The sequence below is a fragment of the Sturnus vulgaris genome, chromosome 16 (assembly GCF_052056855.1).
Source record: "Sturnus vulgaris isolate bStuVul1 chromosome 16, bStuVul1.hap1, whole genome shotgun sequence".
Lineage (NCBI taxonomy): Eukaryota > Metazoa > Chordata > Aves > Passeriformes > Sturnidae > Sturnus > Sturnus vulgaris.
Genome location: NC_142258.1, coordinates 7,185,035 through 7,203,775, shown reverse-complemented (window position 1 = coordinate 7,203,775; position 18,741 = coordinate 7,185,035). Strand labels below are relative to the sequence as shown.

At 39.6% G+C, this 18,741-nt stretch overlaps 2 protein-coding genes across 3 annotated transcripts; one reads left to right on the top strand and one right to left on the bottom strand.

The window, feature by feature from the left end:
- Window positions 1-124: 124 nt before the first annotated feature.
- On the top strand, window positions 125-18,231 carry METTL9 (methyltransferase 9, His-X-His N1(pi)-histidine). Of its 2 annotated transcripts, none has more exons than XM_014869434.2 (5): window positions 125-478; window positions 3,925-4,115; window positions 6,319-6,528; window positions 6,959-7,143; window positions 17,504-18,231. In XM_014869434.2, the coding sequence occupies exons 1-5, from the start codon at window positions 305-307 to the stop codon at window positions 17,707-17,709; spliced, it is 966 nt and encodes a 321-aa protein (XP_014724920.1). In that variant the 5' UTR covers window positions 125-304; the 3' UTR covers window positions 17,710-18,231. The 2 variants fall into 2 exon arrangements, with proteins under 2 accessions (XP_014724920.1, XP_014724929.1); XM_014869443.2 differs by having other exon boundaries at window positions 192-478; window positions 17,507-18,231.
- On the bottom strand, window positions 10,436-16,875 carry IGSF6 (immunoglobulin superfamily member 6). Its single transcript, XM_014869455.2, has 6 exons — window positions 16,708-16,875; window positions 14,752-15,102; window positions 13,754-13,860; window positions 12,664-12,717; window positions 11,994-12,077; window positions 10,436-10,878 (listed from the first exon to the last, which is right to left on the bottom strand). The coding sequence occupies exons 1-6, from the start codon at window positions 16,772-16,774 to the stop codon at window positions 10,840-10,842; spliced, it is 702 nt and encodes a 233-aa protein (XP_014724941.1). The 5' UTR covers window positions 16,775-16,875; the 3' UTR covers window positions 10,436-10,839.
- Window positions 18,232-18,741: the final 510 nt, after the last annotated feature.

Genomic DNA, 18,741 nt, shown 5'->3' with positions numbered 1-18,741 from the left:
CCGGCGGGGCCCGGGGCGGGGACGAAGGAGGAGCCCGGCCGAGGGGCCCGGCCGAGCCGCCGCCAGCCCGCCCTGCCCGGCCCCGCTCCGGTTCGAACGCAGCGCGGCCCCGCCCGGCCATTGCCGAGGGAGGGAGCGGGTGCGCGCCAGGCCCCGGCGTGTCGCAGCGAAGGCGTCCGGGCGGGCCCCGCTGCCGCGGCGGCGCGTTCCGCCCGGAGCTTGTGCGCGGGCCCCGAGCGGAGCCGCCGCTGCCATGGAGCGGGGGGGCGGCGGCGACGCGCGGGGCTGATCGCGCCCCTTCCCCATGAGACTGTGGCTGTGTTGGCTGGGCTGCTACACCCTGCTTCTGTGGGTGCTGAGGAGGACGATGTGGGTTGGCCCGGCCCGGTACCTGCGGAGCCCTTTATCCAGGTCCCTCTACGTGAATATGATGGGCAGCCACCGCCAGCCAGCCCCGGGCGCCAGGGAGAACCACCAGGTACAGCCCCGGCGGCGGCCGCGCTGCCCGCCCCTCCCTTCCCTTCCCTCATCGTGCCGGGGTGGGCGTCGGGGGCGACACAGGGACCCCCGTCCCCGGGGAGCTCCGCCGGGCCGGGGCGAGGGGAACGGCGGGCGGAGCGGGGAGCCCGGTGCGGGCTGAGGGGGCAGCGGGCCGGGCAGCGCAGACAAAGAGAGGGAACTGCTCTGTCCTGCGGTGAGAAAGTTGCCGTGCCCTCTCCCCGCGGAACGCGCCGCGGAGCGCGGCCGGGGCTGCGGGCTCGGGGGGCGCCCGGCAGGGTCGGGGCGAGCCCGGCGGGGGCAGCAGCGCCTGTCCCGGCACCCGGGGCGCGTCGGGGCCAGAGCTGCTCCCGGGAGAGGTGCATCCCGCCTTCTGCATGTGCAGCCCCTTTTTTTCAATGCACAGCCCCGTTTGTCCGGTGAGCCCTGTGAGAGCGCTCCAGTGAAGTTTGCAGGTGGTGGTAGCGGGGGTGGGTTTGTAATCACAGAGATGTTTGTAATTAGTGCCGGTGCATGTAGAGGAAAACAAAAAAAAGTGGGGAACTGGGACTCCCGCAGAGGCCTTGGAGCCGTAGGAGGTGGCAGACCAGGAATGAGTTGATGCAATGTGATCTGACTGCGATAAAAGGTTAGTGCTATGTTTGGGCAGCGTGGCCACATGGGTCGGTACCTTTGGAGGAGTTAAGGGCCATGCCCTTATACTGCGATTGTTATGTGATAGATTTCATTTGGAATGTGTTCAGATCCGCACTATGTTTTGGTGAAATGCTGCTGAAAATCTGACGGAGTTAGAAGGGCTAATAAGAACTCAGTGCAGAAGGAAGCTGGCAGCTTAATCTAGGTTAAATATGCAGAACTGAGCTAACGAAGACGATGTAGTATAAACACTTGAGGACTGCTGTACAAAGGAAGACCATAATTCTTCCTGCTGATCCATTACTGCCGTCTTCTTAGTGCTCTGGGGGGGCACTGACATCCAGAATGTTGCTGGGTGGATGTATCCCTGGAATTTAATGCTTTTGGAATCATTCAGGACATAAGTAGAAAGAGAAGCAGAATTCAGGTTTACAGGAAGAACTTCCTTCTGGTGAACAAAGAAAATCTGAAAGTCTTTTGTGTCGTTAAAAGCTGTAGTAGAAAGACAAGTCAGGGAAATGTGTTGTGAAAGTGCCTGTGTCATTCACAGGTAGATGGTCTGCAGTGGATAATCTCCATTTCTAGTTTATTTGATCTAGATTTTAAATGTAGGTATTGATTGTTTAGTATATGTAGGAAGATTTATGATTGCTGAGTTTGTGGAGTATGCAAGGGCTGCCTGTTGAGACCCTTGGTACTTTGACTCTGAAGCTTTACTGACTTAACTAGTTTTATGTAAATTATCTGAAAGAAGTTTTTAAGCCTTTTACTAATATTAGGCAAGAGTTGCAATATTTATATTGTTTGTTAAAACAAAGGTCTTAGCACAACAATCTGAAAATATGTAAGAGATTGACACACACTCTGCCACATAACTAGTGGCCATTCATATGTTGTACATGGAGGAAGACAAAAGCAGTTTCTGTTCTGAGGAAATAGTTCTGGATTTAAGCTGTTTTTCACCATTTTTTCCATTTGAAATTTAGATTGGGGTTTGGGGGGGTTCTTTTGCTCTTCTAATGTGTTAGAATTTCTGTTATTCACCAGTGTTATATAGGTTGTTGTCAATAACCTTATTGAGAGATCATAGAATCATTGAATCATAAAGGTTGAAAAAGAGCTCCAAGATCAGCAAGTCCAACCTTTGACCAAATACCACCATACCCACAAAACCCTATTGAGAAGAAATTGGAGATCTGTGAACAACACCTAATTTTTGGAAACAAGCTTCTGTTAGTTGTAACCATCATCCTGCCAGTGGTTGTGTCAATATTTAGAAGTCTTAAAGACAAGAATTGTAGGACTTGTTTTTCGGTGGAACTGCAGGTGAGAGTTCAGTGCAGAACCCCAAGGTGTATGAGCTCAGGTGTAGTCACACTGCTTATGGAACAAAGCCTCTGTTTCCCAAGGCTTTGAAAATGTTTTTTCTGGATTGAAACTGGCAGCACATTGCAAAAGGCAAATCATCTGAGCCACTCCAAACCTGTTCAGTGGAGTGAGGCAGCAGCCTTGTGAGTGAACCTGACACATCCCAGCCTGCTCCTCAGCTCCTTGAGATCATTTGCTTCTGCCACACTCTTGGAATTGAATGGAAAGAGTACACAAGATGCTGCTTTAGTGGTTTTTCAGAAGCCACTAAAGATTCCTTTTGGGAATCACTGGCCTATGCTGGTTTATTTAACAAGTGCTGAGCTGCAGTGAGAAAAGACCTAAGCTGGTGAATCAGCATTCTCAGGGATCCCTGTGCCAGACTCAGAATCTGTGTTTCAGAGGAAAGGTTCACTCACTTGTTCTACCCACAAGTGTGTTTGAAAGTACAGTTGAGAGCCTGATTCTGGTAGAAATGCACCCATTATGCAGGTGGTTTTCAAACCTAAGCAGGTACCTTGGCTGCTGAGCTGAAGGGTCTTCCCTTGCTGCTTTGGGTCAGTGTTTGATGGAGCCCCTGCTCATGAATCTGGCACAAGGGCCCTGTGTGCTTCCCTGTGCCTGCTGGCATTCCTGCTGGGGAGCTGCACACACTGCAGTAAGAGCCCTGTCCCATTCCAGTGATGACTGGAAGTTCCACTGTGCTGAATGCACAGGTGTAAACCTGCATTGAGTGAATGTTCCTCTCCCAACAAGGCAAACAAGTGTGATGGGATCAGGATCTGAGCACATGTGTGTGAAATCTTTGGGGAGTTAGCCCAGCTGACAGTTTCTGTCCTTCCACAAACAGTTTTTATAAGATTCTGCTAAAACTCTACATCTCACTTTAGGATACTTACAGCTCCCTATCTGGACAATGAACACATGCTGTCAGATTAAGGAACATTATTTTGAGATTTAAGGGGAAGATTAGAGGGTGTTGACTGTAGAGAATAATTCTTGATGGTAGAAAACATACACAATGGCATTTTATGAGAAGGACTGGCACTAACTGTATGTAAGTGTAGGAGACTGAAAAATAATAGTGATGTTCTTCATTAGAAATAAATTTAAAATTTTTCAATATGACTTTTACATAGAGGACCTATGTTGACTTTCTAGGGCATTTACCTTGTAGATACCTTCCAAGTACAGAGTAATAATTAAGACAAAAATTAAAAGCACTACTTCTTAGCAAGTAATCGGTCCTCAGTTTGTTGCAATTCTAAGTTAATTTAACCCTGAAGTTTGTTGGAAAGACTGTAGGAAAAGCAAAATTTTTGTATTTCTGGACATTGGTAATAACTTTGTATGTATTAATTTTGGCTACTTCTGGGTTTGCATTGCTGAACTTTTAAAATGATCCTTTATCTCTTTCTCTAGTGGTATGTCTGCAACACTGAACAGTTGTCTGAATCCCTTCAGCCCATTTTTGTTCAGAGTTACCTTGACCAAGGAACACAGATCTTCTTAAACAACAGCATTGAGAAGTCAGGCTGGCTGTTTATCCAGCTCTATCACTCTTTTGTGTCCTCTATTTTTAGCCTTTTTATGTCTAGAACATCTATCAACGGGTAAGTGAAAAGTCAATCTTGGATAAGCTAAATACAGTTTAGATTTAGAGTTTTCAAGTGTCCAGCCCTACCCCTTGATCTGCCAGCTTTTCAAAATGTGTAATTTCCCTTTGCTGCTCAGTCAGATGTGAAATGCCCTCCTGTGTTCATCACACTCAGCCCTCTTAACTGGTGAACACCATTTCCAGTATGGGGGGGACAGAGGAGGTAATTGCAATTAATAAAAGACAGAGGATTCTAATTGTGTTTTATAACAGTTACATGTATTAATTTTCTTCTAGGAGAGTGTTCTCTGTGTGTCTCTTCCCTTAGCTTTCTTCCCCCCCTCCCACCTTGCCCTTTCCCTACTGCCACATTTTTATCAGTTACTGTTGTGGTTGTGCTGGTTGGTGGCTGGATCCAGACAGTTCTGTATTGTACCTAAAACTCTTCCTGCTGGAGAGTGTTTGCCTGCCCACAGCAAATCATGGCACGTCTCTAAACAGTGCAAAGCTGGCCACGTGTTGTGTCTGATAACACTAATGTGGAATGTTGTCCTTTCTCTTATTCTCCAAAACAATTCCACCTCGATTTGTGTGTAAGCTGCACTGGAACAGGTAACTTCTGATGAACTATCAACAGGAAACCATAAGCAGGACCCAAAGCAGGAAAACAGAAGATGATAGAATGGCATTCTTTTATTGCATCAGTTGCAGGGGAGTTTGGCTGTTCATGGTGCTTTAGTGGTTTTTTTGCTCACCTTACTCCATTCAGACATGCTTAACAACTATCAGCTTTGACCTTATGAAATATACATTTTGTTACATTTAGCCTATTTCTCCAGTATCCCCACCTCTGCACCTGCTACATACTTCTGCACAGTCTGATACAAGATAGCAGCTGTCTGCTGAGGCTGGAAAAATAGTCTTCTTCCTTATTTTCTACCCAGATGACTTCATGAGCTTCCCTGTGGTGTTCCTAGTTACGTGTAGCTTTATATAAAGGTTCCTTTGGTCTCTTCTTCCTTTCTCTTTCATTTTTTTTTCAAAGGCTCTTCAGGGCTTTGAATAACACCTCATAATGCTGTTAGGAATAATAGCTATGAGCCAATTACACAGTGTGGACTGACACGTGTGCAGCAAGGGGGCTCTACTTAAATTGAATGTAGTCTGTTTATTTTTATACATTTGATATCCTGCTTAGTTTCTTCTCTATGACTTTGTATACTCTGTCCTTTTGTTTCTTTGGGTTTTATTAGTCAGTCTTTCCTAGACCAGCTCCTTTTCACATTTTTTATTCTTTGAGTCTTTTTGTCTCTGTTTACCTTTTTTTCCAGTTTGTTTTTTTTTCCTGTTCATTGTCTTTAAGTTTAACCTGCTATCCAACAGGAGTTTAAAGAACAGTATTTTTCTACCTGCAGTCTATTACTGACCAGTTCTTCTTCCTCTGCCTGTTCTTCTAACTGTTTCATCATTGAATTCTGCTATGACAGCTGAATTGTGTCACTATGTAGTCTTCAAACAGTTGTGGGCGGGTATGGCATTGACTTGATCCATAAGAAATCCAGCTGTCACCTCTACCCAATTCCTTAATGAGTTGTCTATTTTCTATTCCACAGCTTTTCATGTTGAATGCAGGATCTGCAGATAGCAGCAAAAGCCATTGTAACACAGAATTTTAAAAATCTCTTTTGCCCTTCCAGCAGCGTTACCCCCATGCTTTCTTTAAATCTGTTCCCTGTCTTCCCTCCTCATTCCACATCCTATTCCTCATTCATTGTACATACTTCTGTGTCTGCAGCCGTTTTATTTCCTCTGTTATTTCATCTTGGGTTTGTTTTTTTTTAAAGGTAGGTGGCAGAGATTCAAATCTGCAGATGTGACAAATAAGGTTCAGTCTTTATCTTTCCTACTCTTTCTCTTCCCTTTTTCTCTTTTTTTTTTTTTTTTTTTAATGCAATCATTTTCTTGAGCTGCACCCCGTGAGCACTTCCTTACCTAATCAAATTCCTTCTGGAGTCTTAACCACTGTAACTGCATGTGGCTCTGTGTTTGATCTCTTACAAGTGCAAGGCAAGTTGAACTGGATTTAAAATTTATCTGAGCAGTGACCTTGTCTACTATTATGTGTGACTGGTTCCTGCCAAAGCACATTGTAAATTTCTTCACTGCCTGTCCTGTTAAAGTTTGTATGAAATTGGTAATTTCTTGTTTTTACATTTTAGGCTGCTGGGAAGGGGCTCAATGTTTGTGTTTTCCCCAGAACAATTTCAAAGACTGCTTAAAATAAATCCTGAATGGAAATCCCACAGACTTCTCGATTTAGGGGCTGGAGATGGAGAAGTCACTAAAGTTATGAGTCCTCACTTTGAAGAAATCTATGCCACTGAATTGTCTGAAACTATGATATGGCAGCTTCAGAAGAAGAAATACAGGTATCAACTGAATAATTCCTACATCCTTTATATCAGACATTACAGCAAAGTAATCTATTTGTAATTTAATGAATGTTCAGTATTTTCAGTCAATTCCTTTATTGTTTGATTGTTATGGAAAAGGTTAGCCTGTACAAACGCAGAAAAAACAAACAAATGTGATGATCCCTCTTACCAGTGTTGTTTTTTGTCTCCTTTATTACCCGATGTTTATCAGGCAGTATAAGGGTTCATAGACCTGGACATGTAGCCATGCTGATCATTGATTTAGTTTTCTTTTCCAAAAGACCAGAAGGGATTGTTTTGTCTCTTCTCGAAATGATTGACCTTACATACGCTATCAACACATCCACAGGGAATTTTTGTCTTCAGTAGTAGTCTGAAATCAGCTTGTTTTTATTTAACAGACTCTATCTCTTTCCTTTCACAGGGTGCTTGGTGTAAATGAATGGCAAAACACAGGGTTTCAGTATGATGTTATCAGCTGTTTGAATTTGCTGGATCGCTGTGATCAACCACTGACTGTTTTAAAAGATATTAGAAGTGTACTGGAGCCAACCAGAGGCAGAGTCATCCTAGCACTGGTTCTGCCATTTCACCCCTATGTGGAAAATGGTAAGTGCACAGCTTAACAGCTGTTTAGGCAGGTAAAGAAAACATTTGTTTTCTTTAAATCAAATTAAATATTTCATAAATGACATGTTTGTATTTGATTTTTTACAAATAACTAGTAGAGGGCATGTTCAAAAGTATGAAATCATAGGTAAATAGGGCACATGATATAAGTTGTTCTGTTAACTCCACAGAATACATTGTTGGCACCAACAAAAAGCTCAAATATTGAAGTCACAGATCCTGTTTTGCAAGTTACCACATTTCAGCTGTGTTGGAGCAACTTGAGAAAACTGGTTCCTGACTGGGGCCTTTTACCTAGAGGTGACCTCAGCTGTCTCTAGTGATCAGTTGAGCAAAACCATCAGAACTATCTAATGCTGAATAGAGCTGTTCAGGTCAGGCTGTTTCTAGTGTTCAGATGAATCCCACCTAAAAATTCATAGGAAGATAACTTTCACTTTTCAACATAAGGTCTCGAAGTAAAATTTAGACCCCTATAAATATGAAGTATCCACAACTATTAATATTGTATTAATTTACATTGTACTAGTAACAGAAATAAAAAAAGTACAATTCAGTGCCAAAACTCAATTATTTACCCTATTTGGATTTTAAAGAAATCTATGAGAGATTTTCAGATGAATCCATCCTTATGACTAAACTTCTAAAGAGACTAGAAACCTCTTTACATGCCTGTGATTGTGGATTCAGGTTGAAGCACTCAGAAGGTAGTTTGAATTCCAGGAGGCTGATGTTCATCAGCCATTGTTTTTGTTCTCCTTGAGTATTAAGTATTCCTTGTCTGGAAAGGCTTGGGTACCCAGGAAATACAGAATTAATTATGTTCTGGCAATCACAAATGCATCAAACTGAATCCGTTTTATTCTTATTACGTGCTAATGGTATTTTGATGGGAGATGGGGAAAAAAAGAAGCCTAAGAAATAATGCCATCAGATGAAGATTTACTTAAAATAGAGTATTTGAGCTTGTAATTTTGTAACTATTTTTAAAAGTAGTGTGTCTTAAATTAGATTTGATGTTTGACTTAAGCATCTGTAAAGTATTTCAAGCATATTTGGTTAGAACTTATTGTTCCTATAATGCAGAACAGTATGGCTTCCCCTTGTAGAAATCCTTTAAAATTCCAAATACCAACAATGTCTTTCTAGTCTTTCACTGGCATACTAGAACTAAAAAATGGGAAATCCTTTTTTTTGTATGCCTTCAAAACTCTGTGCCATTGTGTTAGGCAATCACTATTGCACCCCACATCTACTTTCCTGCATTTTTTTGGGTAGCCCATAGCAGACCATGTACAACTCCCTGGCTCAACAGAAGGGGGTAAGTTAAGGCACAAACTATTCTAAACCTGCTTATATTCTTCATCATTAATCTCCTACCATATACTGGGAGGACAACAGAGAATTAGATTTATAAATCCCAAGGGACTGGAAACCTGTTCTGTGATTGTTAATGCAGTCATTCCTACTTGTTGAAAGTTGAAATGCTGTTGTGAGATGATTTGTAAACCACTGTCATAATTTTATTCGCTATGGTGACTTGGTAGATGAGTCACTTTGCTGAAGGCAGTTTTGGTCCCTTCATATGTTTGAAATTTAAAAACATGCTCAGTTTGTCTATTTGCCACTATTATGGATATGGACCCATATAAACTGTTAACAGTGCAGGTTAGAACACACAAAAGTTACAGCTTTCCTACTAAAGATCAATTTAACTGTGGTCTAAAGATACAGACAACTGCCAGACTGTCTTCATGATGCAAAAACCATTTTAGAATTTCAGTATTTTCATTCAGCTGTTCTACATGATGATGCATTTTAAAAATAGCTATGTACATATGTTTTATATATAACAAAATTATACTTGGAACATTCAAAGAGGAGAACATTCCATGGCTCAAGTAACTTCTTGTAGCAGCTCATTAAAACCAACTTGGACCCATGTAGTGAAACTTTTGAATTTTGTAGAGGGAAAACAAATGGAAAAGCGTCGGGGCAGGTAAGGTGTTTGATCAGTAGTGATAGATCCACAGATAGAAGTGGAGAAATTGTTTTAATCAAAATGAGCTATTTGGGTTATTACATGCAGGATAATGGGATGGTAATGGTGGAAGCTGTCTATGTGAATAACATAAAACCTGCTCTAAGAGAACAAAGCAAGGTGGAGGAGGAATTAAAATACAGATCTGTGCTCACTGTTTGTGGAATGACAGTGACACCTAGAGTCCAGAGGAGCTCAATCACAAATTCTCTGGGGCTTTTCAGTTTTGTTTCAATGTGCAGAACAACAAGGAGTGCAGTTACTGCAGGTGTCTGAATTTGGTAAGAGAGCCTGATGAATCATCAGGTATTAGACTAGTCACTAAGAACAAGTATTACCACAACTTTGGTTTTATAGGTGTCTCATAGAGTCATATAAGAATTATTTGTATTTCCTAATACAGACAGGAAAAGTCTTTATTGGATTGGACATGACTGGACTGGTGTAAGTTTCTCTAAAATAAAAATGTCATGCCATACTTCAGAAGTAGTGAACACTGGGAGCCTGAGAGTGTGAAACTTCCTTGTTGAACATGTTAATATCCTTGTGAGTGATTGACAGGGATGAGAAGGCAAAGGTGTGTATTCTGTCCTCCTGAAATACTTTTAATGGAGCTGGAGACACGGTAGTTTGTTAGATGGACCCTTCTTTTGTTCTCATGTTGCAGAAGTGAGAAATGCCACTTCATTGTTAAACAAAGCCTCGCTCTATTTAAATTATGATAGAAGATGCAGATGTTCTTTGGAAGGGAAAATGCCTGATAGCAACAATACTTTGAAAAAGTGCTGATTTTGCAGATTGCCTAGGTAGTAACTGCTAAAGAGGTACTTTCAAAAAAAAAGGATACTGCCTTTTACTGGATAGTGTAGTTCCTTTTTTGTGCTTGTATCTATGTTGAACAGGCTTGTAAAGGCAATACATGGTGTTCCAGGTGTTCTTGACTTGGGTTGGTGGGACTGGGAGATGGATGTTGTCAGCCTAGCAGGTGAATTTTAGTATTGGAGGAGCAGTGTTTTCACAATGACAGTTACTTTCCTAAATAGGTTTGGAAGATGCTCACATCTGAAATGAGCTTTGCCAAGATAGTGCATGTCTTTATATTGTAATTTTTTTTGCTTGCCTGTCTAATACACAGGCTTTGCTCTGTTTAAACTGTTCTAAGCTCATTTACTGTTGGTCTGTAAATGCTACATCAATAACTATCCCATTAACATGAGCAAATCCAGAATGTCACACATGAAATGCGTTTATTTTCTGTTGCTGTCAATTCTCAAACATCTTTCACAGTTTCTCAATTTGTGTAAAAGGAATACATAAAAGTTTATGTAAAGAGAAAAAAAATAATTAAATCTAAACAAAAAAAGGAAACTTTTATGAAGCATCAGCAGTTATCTTACAAAGATGAAGTTTTTTCCCCAGGGTTCTTGGAAATGGAAAATGGAATATATAACACAGATGTAAGGTACAGTGCACTCGGTTCTGGTGAAATGTTTAGAAAATACTCCCAAATAACACTGCCCTGCAAGGTTTTCTCCTCTTTCTTTAAAGCAAAGGAAGTCTGTGAAGAAGTTTAACTTCCTCACCTGCTCCTTTGCTTGCAGAACTGTTGAACAAATCTGAGGTGCTGCACGTGCTCATCTGTTCTGATAAAGGGTGTCATCTTCCAAATCATCCTGGGGAAAGAAGGGTTTCATTACTGAGGTGATTTTTTTTTTTTAAATAAAGGCAGGATTTATTTTCTGAGGCAAACTCTATCCCATCAGTGTTTCAGTAAAATCCTTTCTCCCCTCTTATCCAGCTGTTTTTGTCCATGGGGTATTTGCAGGCTTCAGAAAACGTTTCTTACCCTGTTGGCTTTTCCTAAACTCCAGGGAGCACAGGGGCAGTAAAACATAGCCCATATTTTTATATCTGATGGTCAAACCAAGGACCAAGTCATGTCAGCAAGGACTTGAAAGCTTTAAAGGGATAATTACAGAGGAAAATGATTGGAGCTGTATGGAAATAAATTAAGTAAAATGTATATGGGAGACTTTGGTCCATGTGTCATTGGGTTCCTCCTTGCATCTCTGAATGATCTCTGTGCTCAGAGTAGGAAAAAATTAACATGGTTTCCCAGGACAAGCAAGATTTTGAAGCCATCTTCTTTGCTTGCAAATACATATGATTTCTAATTTTGTGTGGTTTGTTGTTGTTTGATTTTGTTGGGTTGGCTTTTTAAAAAATAATTTGCATGGCGCATGTAAAATTATTGTCTTCTAAGACTTAATGGCATAAATTTGGAATGATTAAATAAGTTGTGGCTTTACCCAGTGATGTTGAATACTTAGTTTAGGCTCTGTGTGCTGGAGGAAGGGAAATACATTTAAATATATTGCAGAGCTTTTATAATAGTTTTATTATGTTTCTGTCCCCTATTCTGAGTTAATGGAGCAAGAGGAAGTGAAAAAGCAGTACTTTTCAAATATCACCTCTTAATACCTCCAGGCATTTTACCAAACAGTACAGAACCAGACCTCTTCTTGACAAAATACAAATTTATGGCAGTTTTAATTTTAAATGTACATGCATACATTTAGAAAGGTGTGTACACACATGTATAAATATATATATATACACGTAATTGTATGCATATAGCCATTTAGAATGCTTTATATTTTTGACTGTCATTCAGAATACTTTTTTTACATTTCTATCAACTTTAAAGGAAATAGATACAGTAAACTCCTAAAACCTTTTGGTTTGTCCTCTTCCCCATAAATTTAGGTATTGGGAGGTGGATACTCACAGGCTGTTGGCAGTGTCGAGCATATCTCTGCTTTTGAAGTTCTTGAGCAATTGCTTGAAAAACTTTTCGGCCGCTATTTATTTTCTGCAAAATATTTAAAATATTTTGGTTCAGTGCAACATTTTCAGTTGGAAGAAACATCTTTTTCTACCTTTTCTAATTTAGGTTTTTTACCTGTGTATGTCTTTGGGAACGTTACTAAGTAGCATTTTAAAAAGATGGGGTTTGGCAAGTGGAAGGGTTATAAATTACATTATAATTGCAATGCTTAACATATACACCTTCTTTAATGGATTTTTAAATGCATGGCTTCTTTTTATACAAGGATACCTAGTGGTGGAGGTTGTTAATTAATAACAAAATCTGTTATTGTCATAAGTTTGAACAAAATTTAGTTAAAACCTAAAGGAAACAGTGTGTTAGAGATGGCTTTTACAGAGATTAACTTTACCATGCATCCATTGTGCAAAAATAAATTACCTGATTTGTTAAAATTAGTTATATATGAATTGATAACTAGTTTTGTACAAATCTAAAGTGAAGCCTTAGCAGCTCAGAATGTTTCTTTAATGGAATCATCAATTAATCATAAATTTGATGTCAAATATACTTTAAAAAGACAAGAAGAAGAAGCTGAATCACAGACAAAGCAAATAACATGGTAACATACACAGTTCTCTGTTGTTTGGTCTTTCCCATATTTCTTTAGCAGCTTTGGTTTTAACTGGAGGGAGGAAAAATAAATGAAAAAGCAATTAAAATACAAGATGAGAAGGTAGCAGAGTAGTTAAAATTGTTGCCCTTTTTCAGTGTCAGTTTGTAGGTAAATGTCTCACTAGATCAGCTTATACCATTGGAAAAATCAGAGGTTTTCACATGTGTGAAGCCTTTTACAGCTTCTGGTTGTGGCTAGTGCAAGTGGTTTTGCTTTGAGCACAGTGGGACTTGCTTGAAACAGTACTTAATTCTCAAAAATAAGCCAATGGCATCACAGATCCAGTTTTTCCCCTGAAGAAGACTTGTTTAATTTTTCCCACTGTACTCTTCACTCTGTAACTTTATTTCTAAAGAAAAACAAAAATGAAAAAGCCAGTCCTGTCTTTATGGTTAGACAGTAGTCACTATAGGAAAGAGCCATTTTACCATACCAGTAAGGACTGTGAAGTCCTGATTCTCCAAAGTCTTGTTATCATGTAAAGATTCCTGTTATAGCTCTGTGTTTGTTTTTATCTAAACACAAATTTTAGTCTAGATTTTAAAAAAAGCATTAATTACATAACTTTAAACCATGTGCATTGTAATGGGTTTGTTTCTGTGAGCATAAAACTTCTCCCAAGTCTCTGATATTTTTTTAATTTTACCAAGGCTCTCTATGTACATATATGAAGAGAGTCGGTAGACAAGCGAAGTCAGTCTGCAGTAACTTCACTGCAGCTCATAAATACTTTTATGTGAATTTAAATTATTTTACTTTTACTGGAAATTTGTACTCTTTGGATAATTTAAACTTCAGAATACCTTTTTATTTAGACGCTTTACTGATAAAAGAAAATGTGGTTGCTGTTGAGAGTCCAGGTGCATGCCACACAGGAGTTAACAGATGTGTGTGTGCAGCACATGGACTTCAACCAACCTCCTCTTTCAAACTTAACCATAAGAGTTCTGAAATCCAGAAATGTGTTTTTATTCCCCTTATGGAGATGTTAAAACTGCATCGATTTACAAAATGAACAAAACCAGAAAAATCTCTTTGAGCCTACCTTGTAGACCACAAAGGAAGTGAGCACAGCAGAGCTGTACAGGAACAGTAAGGACGAGACAATGATCATGGAGATGAGTTTTCCGTTGCTGTGCTGCTTCTCTGATCCTTTGTTAAAAGTTCGTGTTAGAATAAAGGGCAATTCTGATTCACATAATTTTTTAAGACTCTACATTCCAGCTCCCTTTCTCTGAGGAATTAAAAAATCATATACTATCAATATTTTTCTGGTTAGTTTTCAGTCTAAATTCATTAGTGAGATAATTTTCCTTTTGTTTGCTCATATGTTTGCAAGGGCAATGGAGACCTGTAAATCTTGATCACAAACCTTTCCTTTAAGGGTAGAGAGTTTCTACTCCTGTAAAGGTATATTTGAATAAAGCTCATAGACTTCTGTTCAGAAATGGAATTATAGAAAGGAAGGAATATAAAGAAAGTAATAATCCAGCTGAGTATTTCTGTGGGTTTTTTTTCTTTTTCTGTTTTAGGCACGTAAAACTGAAATGTAGTTACTGAAGTTCCATCACTTTCTTAACTAAAAGGCAAGGCATACAAAGGTTTGGAACATTTTTCTCAGGCTGTCAGAGAAAATCCCCATGTCTGAGGCCCTGCACTCTCTTGCATGTACTTCTACTAAATGTTGGTTTCTCTACTTCCCTTTTTTTTGTTGATACTTCTTTCTGACAGCCACAAAAGTCTCTATGTAAGAGGATGTAGAGTGTGGTTAGACAGCACTAATGCAAAACTTCTTTCTTTTGTGGAATTCTAGAGTCATCTTCATCATATGACAGGATAGCCTAATTAGAAAATGAGGTTGATATGCTTATTTGTGGAATCCCTCTGGTTTTACTAACCACATTTTAATATAGCCATACTACTCCTAATGGGTTTGTTGATATTTCCATCTTAAATGTCATTCTTGAAAGTATAAATAGATTATTTAGAAAAGATAATTTATTTCTTCTGAGATACTTCATTAAGAAGGAATGAACCACTGACCTGTTACCGTTAGTACTGTTCCATCTCCTGTTTGTTTAGAAAGGGGTGAAACTGAGTCTGAGAATGCTATTCCACAGATATAAACAGCGCTGTCATTTACAGTCAGATCTTTTATCTCAAGTAAGATGTTATCTCCTGATGAACGTACTTTGTACTTCTGATTGTCTGTGCATCCAGGAGTACACAAATCCTGATGTATATTAGTTAAATAGCGAAACCACAGAACTTCAGGTTGGGACGAGGAGCATCCAGAGGCAGAGAAGGTGCATGGTAGGGACACAGTGTTCATGGAGGAGTCAGTTTGCTGAGACCTGGGCTGTGTTACAGTGACTCGGCAGGGATCTGCAACACCTGTTGGGAAGGAACAATTGGTGATGTGAGGGACAGCTAAAAAGCAAGGTACAGTCTGAAAAGAAAAAACAGCTACTGGTTCATTCAAGGAAGGGTGGGAGGAAAGGAAGAAACCAACTGAGTTTCAAACTTGAAATTATTAAGGTTGGTTTCAGCTGACTTTGTTTTTAGATAGTTCCTACAGCTTGCACGTGTGCTTATTTAACACTTTTATCTACAGGGTAATGTGCTTGGCTTTCTATATTTTGACCAAACAGAGAAGATTGATAGATCTGAAGCAATGTGAATGTTTCCTTTGGCACTGGAGAAGACCAGAAGAATACTTTGTGCAGATCTCAACCTAATATTTAATCTTGCATGTTTGTGGGGTACTGGCCATTGGGGATGGATGTTGTGTGACATAAGTGCAGTTGCTCGGTGGAGCAGTTCTGCAGGACTTTCTCTTTCTTCCACTGTTCCTGGTCTGAGTCAAGCCAGACAAGCTGAAGGTAGGAAGTGGAAATGTCATAAATCAAGACATTTATAATTTAGCATCTTCATAACATTGATTAGAATTCACAATAGTTCCTAGACTTCTTCCACTTCATCATTTATATTGACTCTGAGTTTCTAAGAATAATAGTGCTTGTTAGTTCTGACATTTTAAAATGTGTGCAGAGAAAACAAGAAGGTTAATCAGAGAAGAGCATTCTAATTAAGGAACTAAAATGTGTGGTTTAATATGACTAGTCTGAAAGGTTTTTTTAAGTCCTTCTTGAAATCCATGTGAATTCTGGTTTAGTATATTTAATTTTATTCAAATAAATAGTGTAGTTATTTAAACTATGGCATTGAGGTTATTGTAGTGAGAATAAAGGTAGTAGCTAAATAACATCCTTTTCTGCTTGCCAGAAAATAACAAACTGGAAGATGAAGAACCTAAAATATGTTGATGTACTGCTGATACACAATTTGTAAACCGTGATCCTATCCATGGTGAACAATTAGTATTGTCCCTTGATAATTTTTCTTACTAAATCCAATTAGATTCAGTGTCTGTGACTTTTACAGGAATAAAGTAAAACGGATTCTGTGTCAGGTCCATATCAGAGCCATTCCACAGCAGCTACAGCAATCTGAAGATTGTTAAGCTGTGGGTGTACTTGCACCTTGTGTGGTGAAAAGCAGTAGCTTGTGCTTCTGCAGCTGATCCCCTTCTCTTTTCCCCCTTATCCACAGGCTCTGGTGTCCTTGCAGAGCAGAACTCCATGGCCTCAGGTCATAGAGGTGCTGCCTGCTGAACTTCCCAAACCCTCCTCCCAAGCAAACACAGTTGCTTTGAAACCAGGCTGCTGCTGGAGTGTTCCAAGCAGGGAAATGCAGCAGGATTTGACCCAGAAATCACAGGTTACAGCAGAGTTTCAGACTTTTGGAAGAAAAAAGCATTTTCTAGCCGTTGTGTACTTCAGAAATTACATGACGATAGCAGAAATTAACTTGATTTTCAGCAAAACTTCTCGCTGCTTTTATTTTCTAGCTGTATTGCAAATCATAACCATAAAATTCTCAGTCTTGTTTAACTGCTGTAAAATGAGAAAATGTAAGAAATTTTTTTAAAAGTCTTACCAGCACCATACAGGATCCAGTCAAACGCCAGTATTAGCAAATTTTTTAATTTGTTGAAAGATGCCATTTCTTGTATCTCTGTGGAAATGAATCTTCTTGAAAGAAGAGGAACTTAGGAAATGTTTAGGCTTGCAGAGCTGTCTTAATCACAAGATGTAGAACTTCCTGTTTAGAAGGGTGTTTACCACTGTGTTTAGCAAACTGGTTAAAGCTACAGACCAAGCCAGAAAACTTTTGTTTCTTGTGGATGATGTGACTTGGAAAATGAGTCAAGAACTTTAAACTTTGAATTCCTGAGAGCTGTACCTCTAATCCTTCAGATTGTTTCATTGGGTATAACAAATAACAAGACATTTTCCAGCATGCTGCTTAATCAGCTTCTTTATATGACCCTAAGCAGCCTTTAGCAGATCAGCTGGTAGGTGGCCACTGAAGGCACAAAGTAGCCATCCATTGTAATGTGGTGATCTGCTGGTGAAAGCTTCACAGCAAAGCATAATTTTCAACTTGCTTGTAATTACCTCTGTGCCTGTCTGCTGGACACCAGCCTTACTAATGGCAGTTACCTTTACTCCTGGCACTTCTAGTTAAAAATGTAACAAAAGATAACCTCAAAGAAGCTGCTTTTGAACAGCAGGGATAAACTGGAACTGATCTTGCAACAGGTCTACAAGTGATGTGACAACCTCCTGTGTGGAGTGGAATGGAACATAGTGTAATTATACTTTCTGTAAGAAAATGCAGCACACAGTGAAGTTTTCTTTATAACTGAAACAAAGCTGTTCTGTTTTCTCAGTAGGTGGCAAGTGGGAAAAGCCCTCAGAAGTTTTGGAAATCAAAGGGCACACTTGGGAAGAACAGGTGAACAGCCTGCCAGAAGTTTTCAGTAAAGCTGGTTTTGCCATCGAGGCTTTCACCAGACTGCCCTACCTCTGTGAAGGTGACATGTACAATGACTACTACGTGCTGGATGATGCTGTCTTCGTCCTCAGGCCAGTGTAAGCCTGTGTGAAGTAAAGCTCCACAATCTAACCCAAGAAGCAGCCTCTGAAAGAGGATTTTGATTTATGGTTACTTAAAGGGAGGGAATTTTGGGATTGCCATGCTAAGTAAATATCATGTAAGAAATTTAAAGGCCAAAATACTAATGTATTTCTTTGTAGTGTAATTAGGGGGGGGAAAGGTTGTTTTTTAAATGGACTCCTCAGCTGAGAATTTCTTTTTTACCAGCTCTTAAACCAACATTGCATTCTGCAATCCAGCAGCAATGTGGGATATTTTTTTATACTTACCTGCAACAGGGATCATATCCAAACAAAAGCAATAGTCTTTATAATGGTGAAATTGATACAGTGTGAACTGTTGTGAAAGAAATCCACTAAAATCTGGCAATAAAGTTATCCATTCAGTTCAAGCCTTGTTGAATAAAACTGTTGAAATGGATAATCTTCCATGCTAAGTTACTTTCTCTCTTACTGTCATTCTTCACGTTTTTAATCATGCTAATAAACTTTTTTGAGATGACTTTTGCATTAACTTTTGTGTTCATTTTTGTAACTATAGCCATGCTTGTCTGTAGCAGCTGCTCTTTTTGTTGAGAATCAAGCTTTCAGTAGCAGTACAACCTTGCATTTATTTAAATAGCATTTAATTACTGTTTTATGGGATAACAGTGCACAAAAGATGTTACACTTTTGGTTGGGTTTCCTTCATGTTCTTCCCCGTCAAAGCCTCATAAATCCTCGTTGCTTTTGCATTTTCCATTTTCCAGCTAAAGGGGTTACAGCAGAACGTGTTAAAACTGCATTTTAAATTAATGGCATTAAAAACAAACTCTCTAAGCAAGTTGTTGCCACATGTTTTCAGCTTTAAAAAGTTGCAGGTGCTTTCTTGCAGATTTCTTGTGTCAAACAGGCTCTGAGGGTCAGGCTGTAGGGGCTTGAGAGTTTAGCTAGCTTGAGACATTTTTCTCACTAAATAAATGCTGTTTATTTTAATATGTCTTGGTTTAAAAACTGTTTAAGTGGATAATTT

What these genes read in the sequence shown, in the direction of transcription:
- METTL9 (XM_014869434.2), top strand. Translation starts at nt 305, where the DNA reads ATGAGACTGTGGCTGTGTTGGCTGGGCTGCTACACCCTGCTTCTGTGG. An exon ending in GCGCCAGGGAGAACCACCAG is followed by an intron (nt 479 to 3,924) that starts GTACAGCCCCGG and finishes CTCTTTCTCTAG; the next exon opens with TGGTATGTCTGCAACACTGA. An exon ending in TCACCCCTATGTGGAAAATG is followed by an intron (nt 7,144 to 17,503) that starts GTAAGTGCACAG and finishes CTGTTTTCTCAG; the next exon opens with TAGGTGGCAAGTGGGAAAAG.
- IGSF6 (XM_014869455.2), bottom strand. Translation starts at nt 16,774, where the DNA reads ATGGCATCTTTCAACAAATTAAAAAATTTGCTAATACTGGCGTTTGAC. An exon ending in CTGGATCCTGTATGGTGCTG is followed by an intron (nt 15,103 to 16,707) that starts GTAAGACTTTTA and finishes CCTTCCCAACAG; the next exon opens with GTGTTGCAGATCCCTGCCGA. An exon ending in ACCAAACAACAGAGAACTGT is followed by an intron (nt 12,078 to 12,663) that starts GTATGTTACCAT and finishes AATATTTTGCAG; the next exon opens with AAAATAAATAGCGGCCGAAA.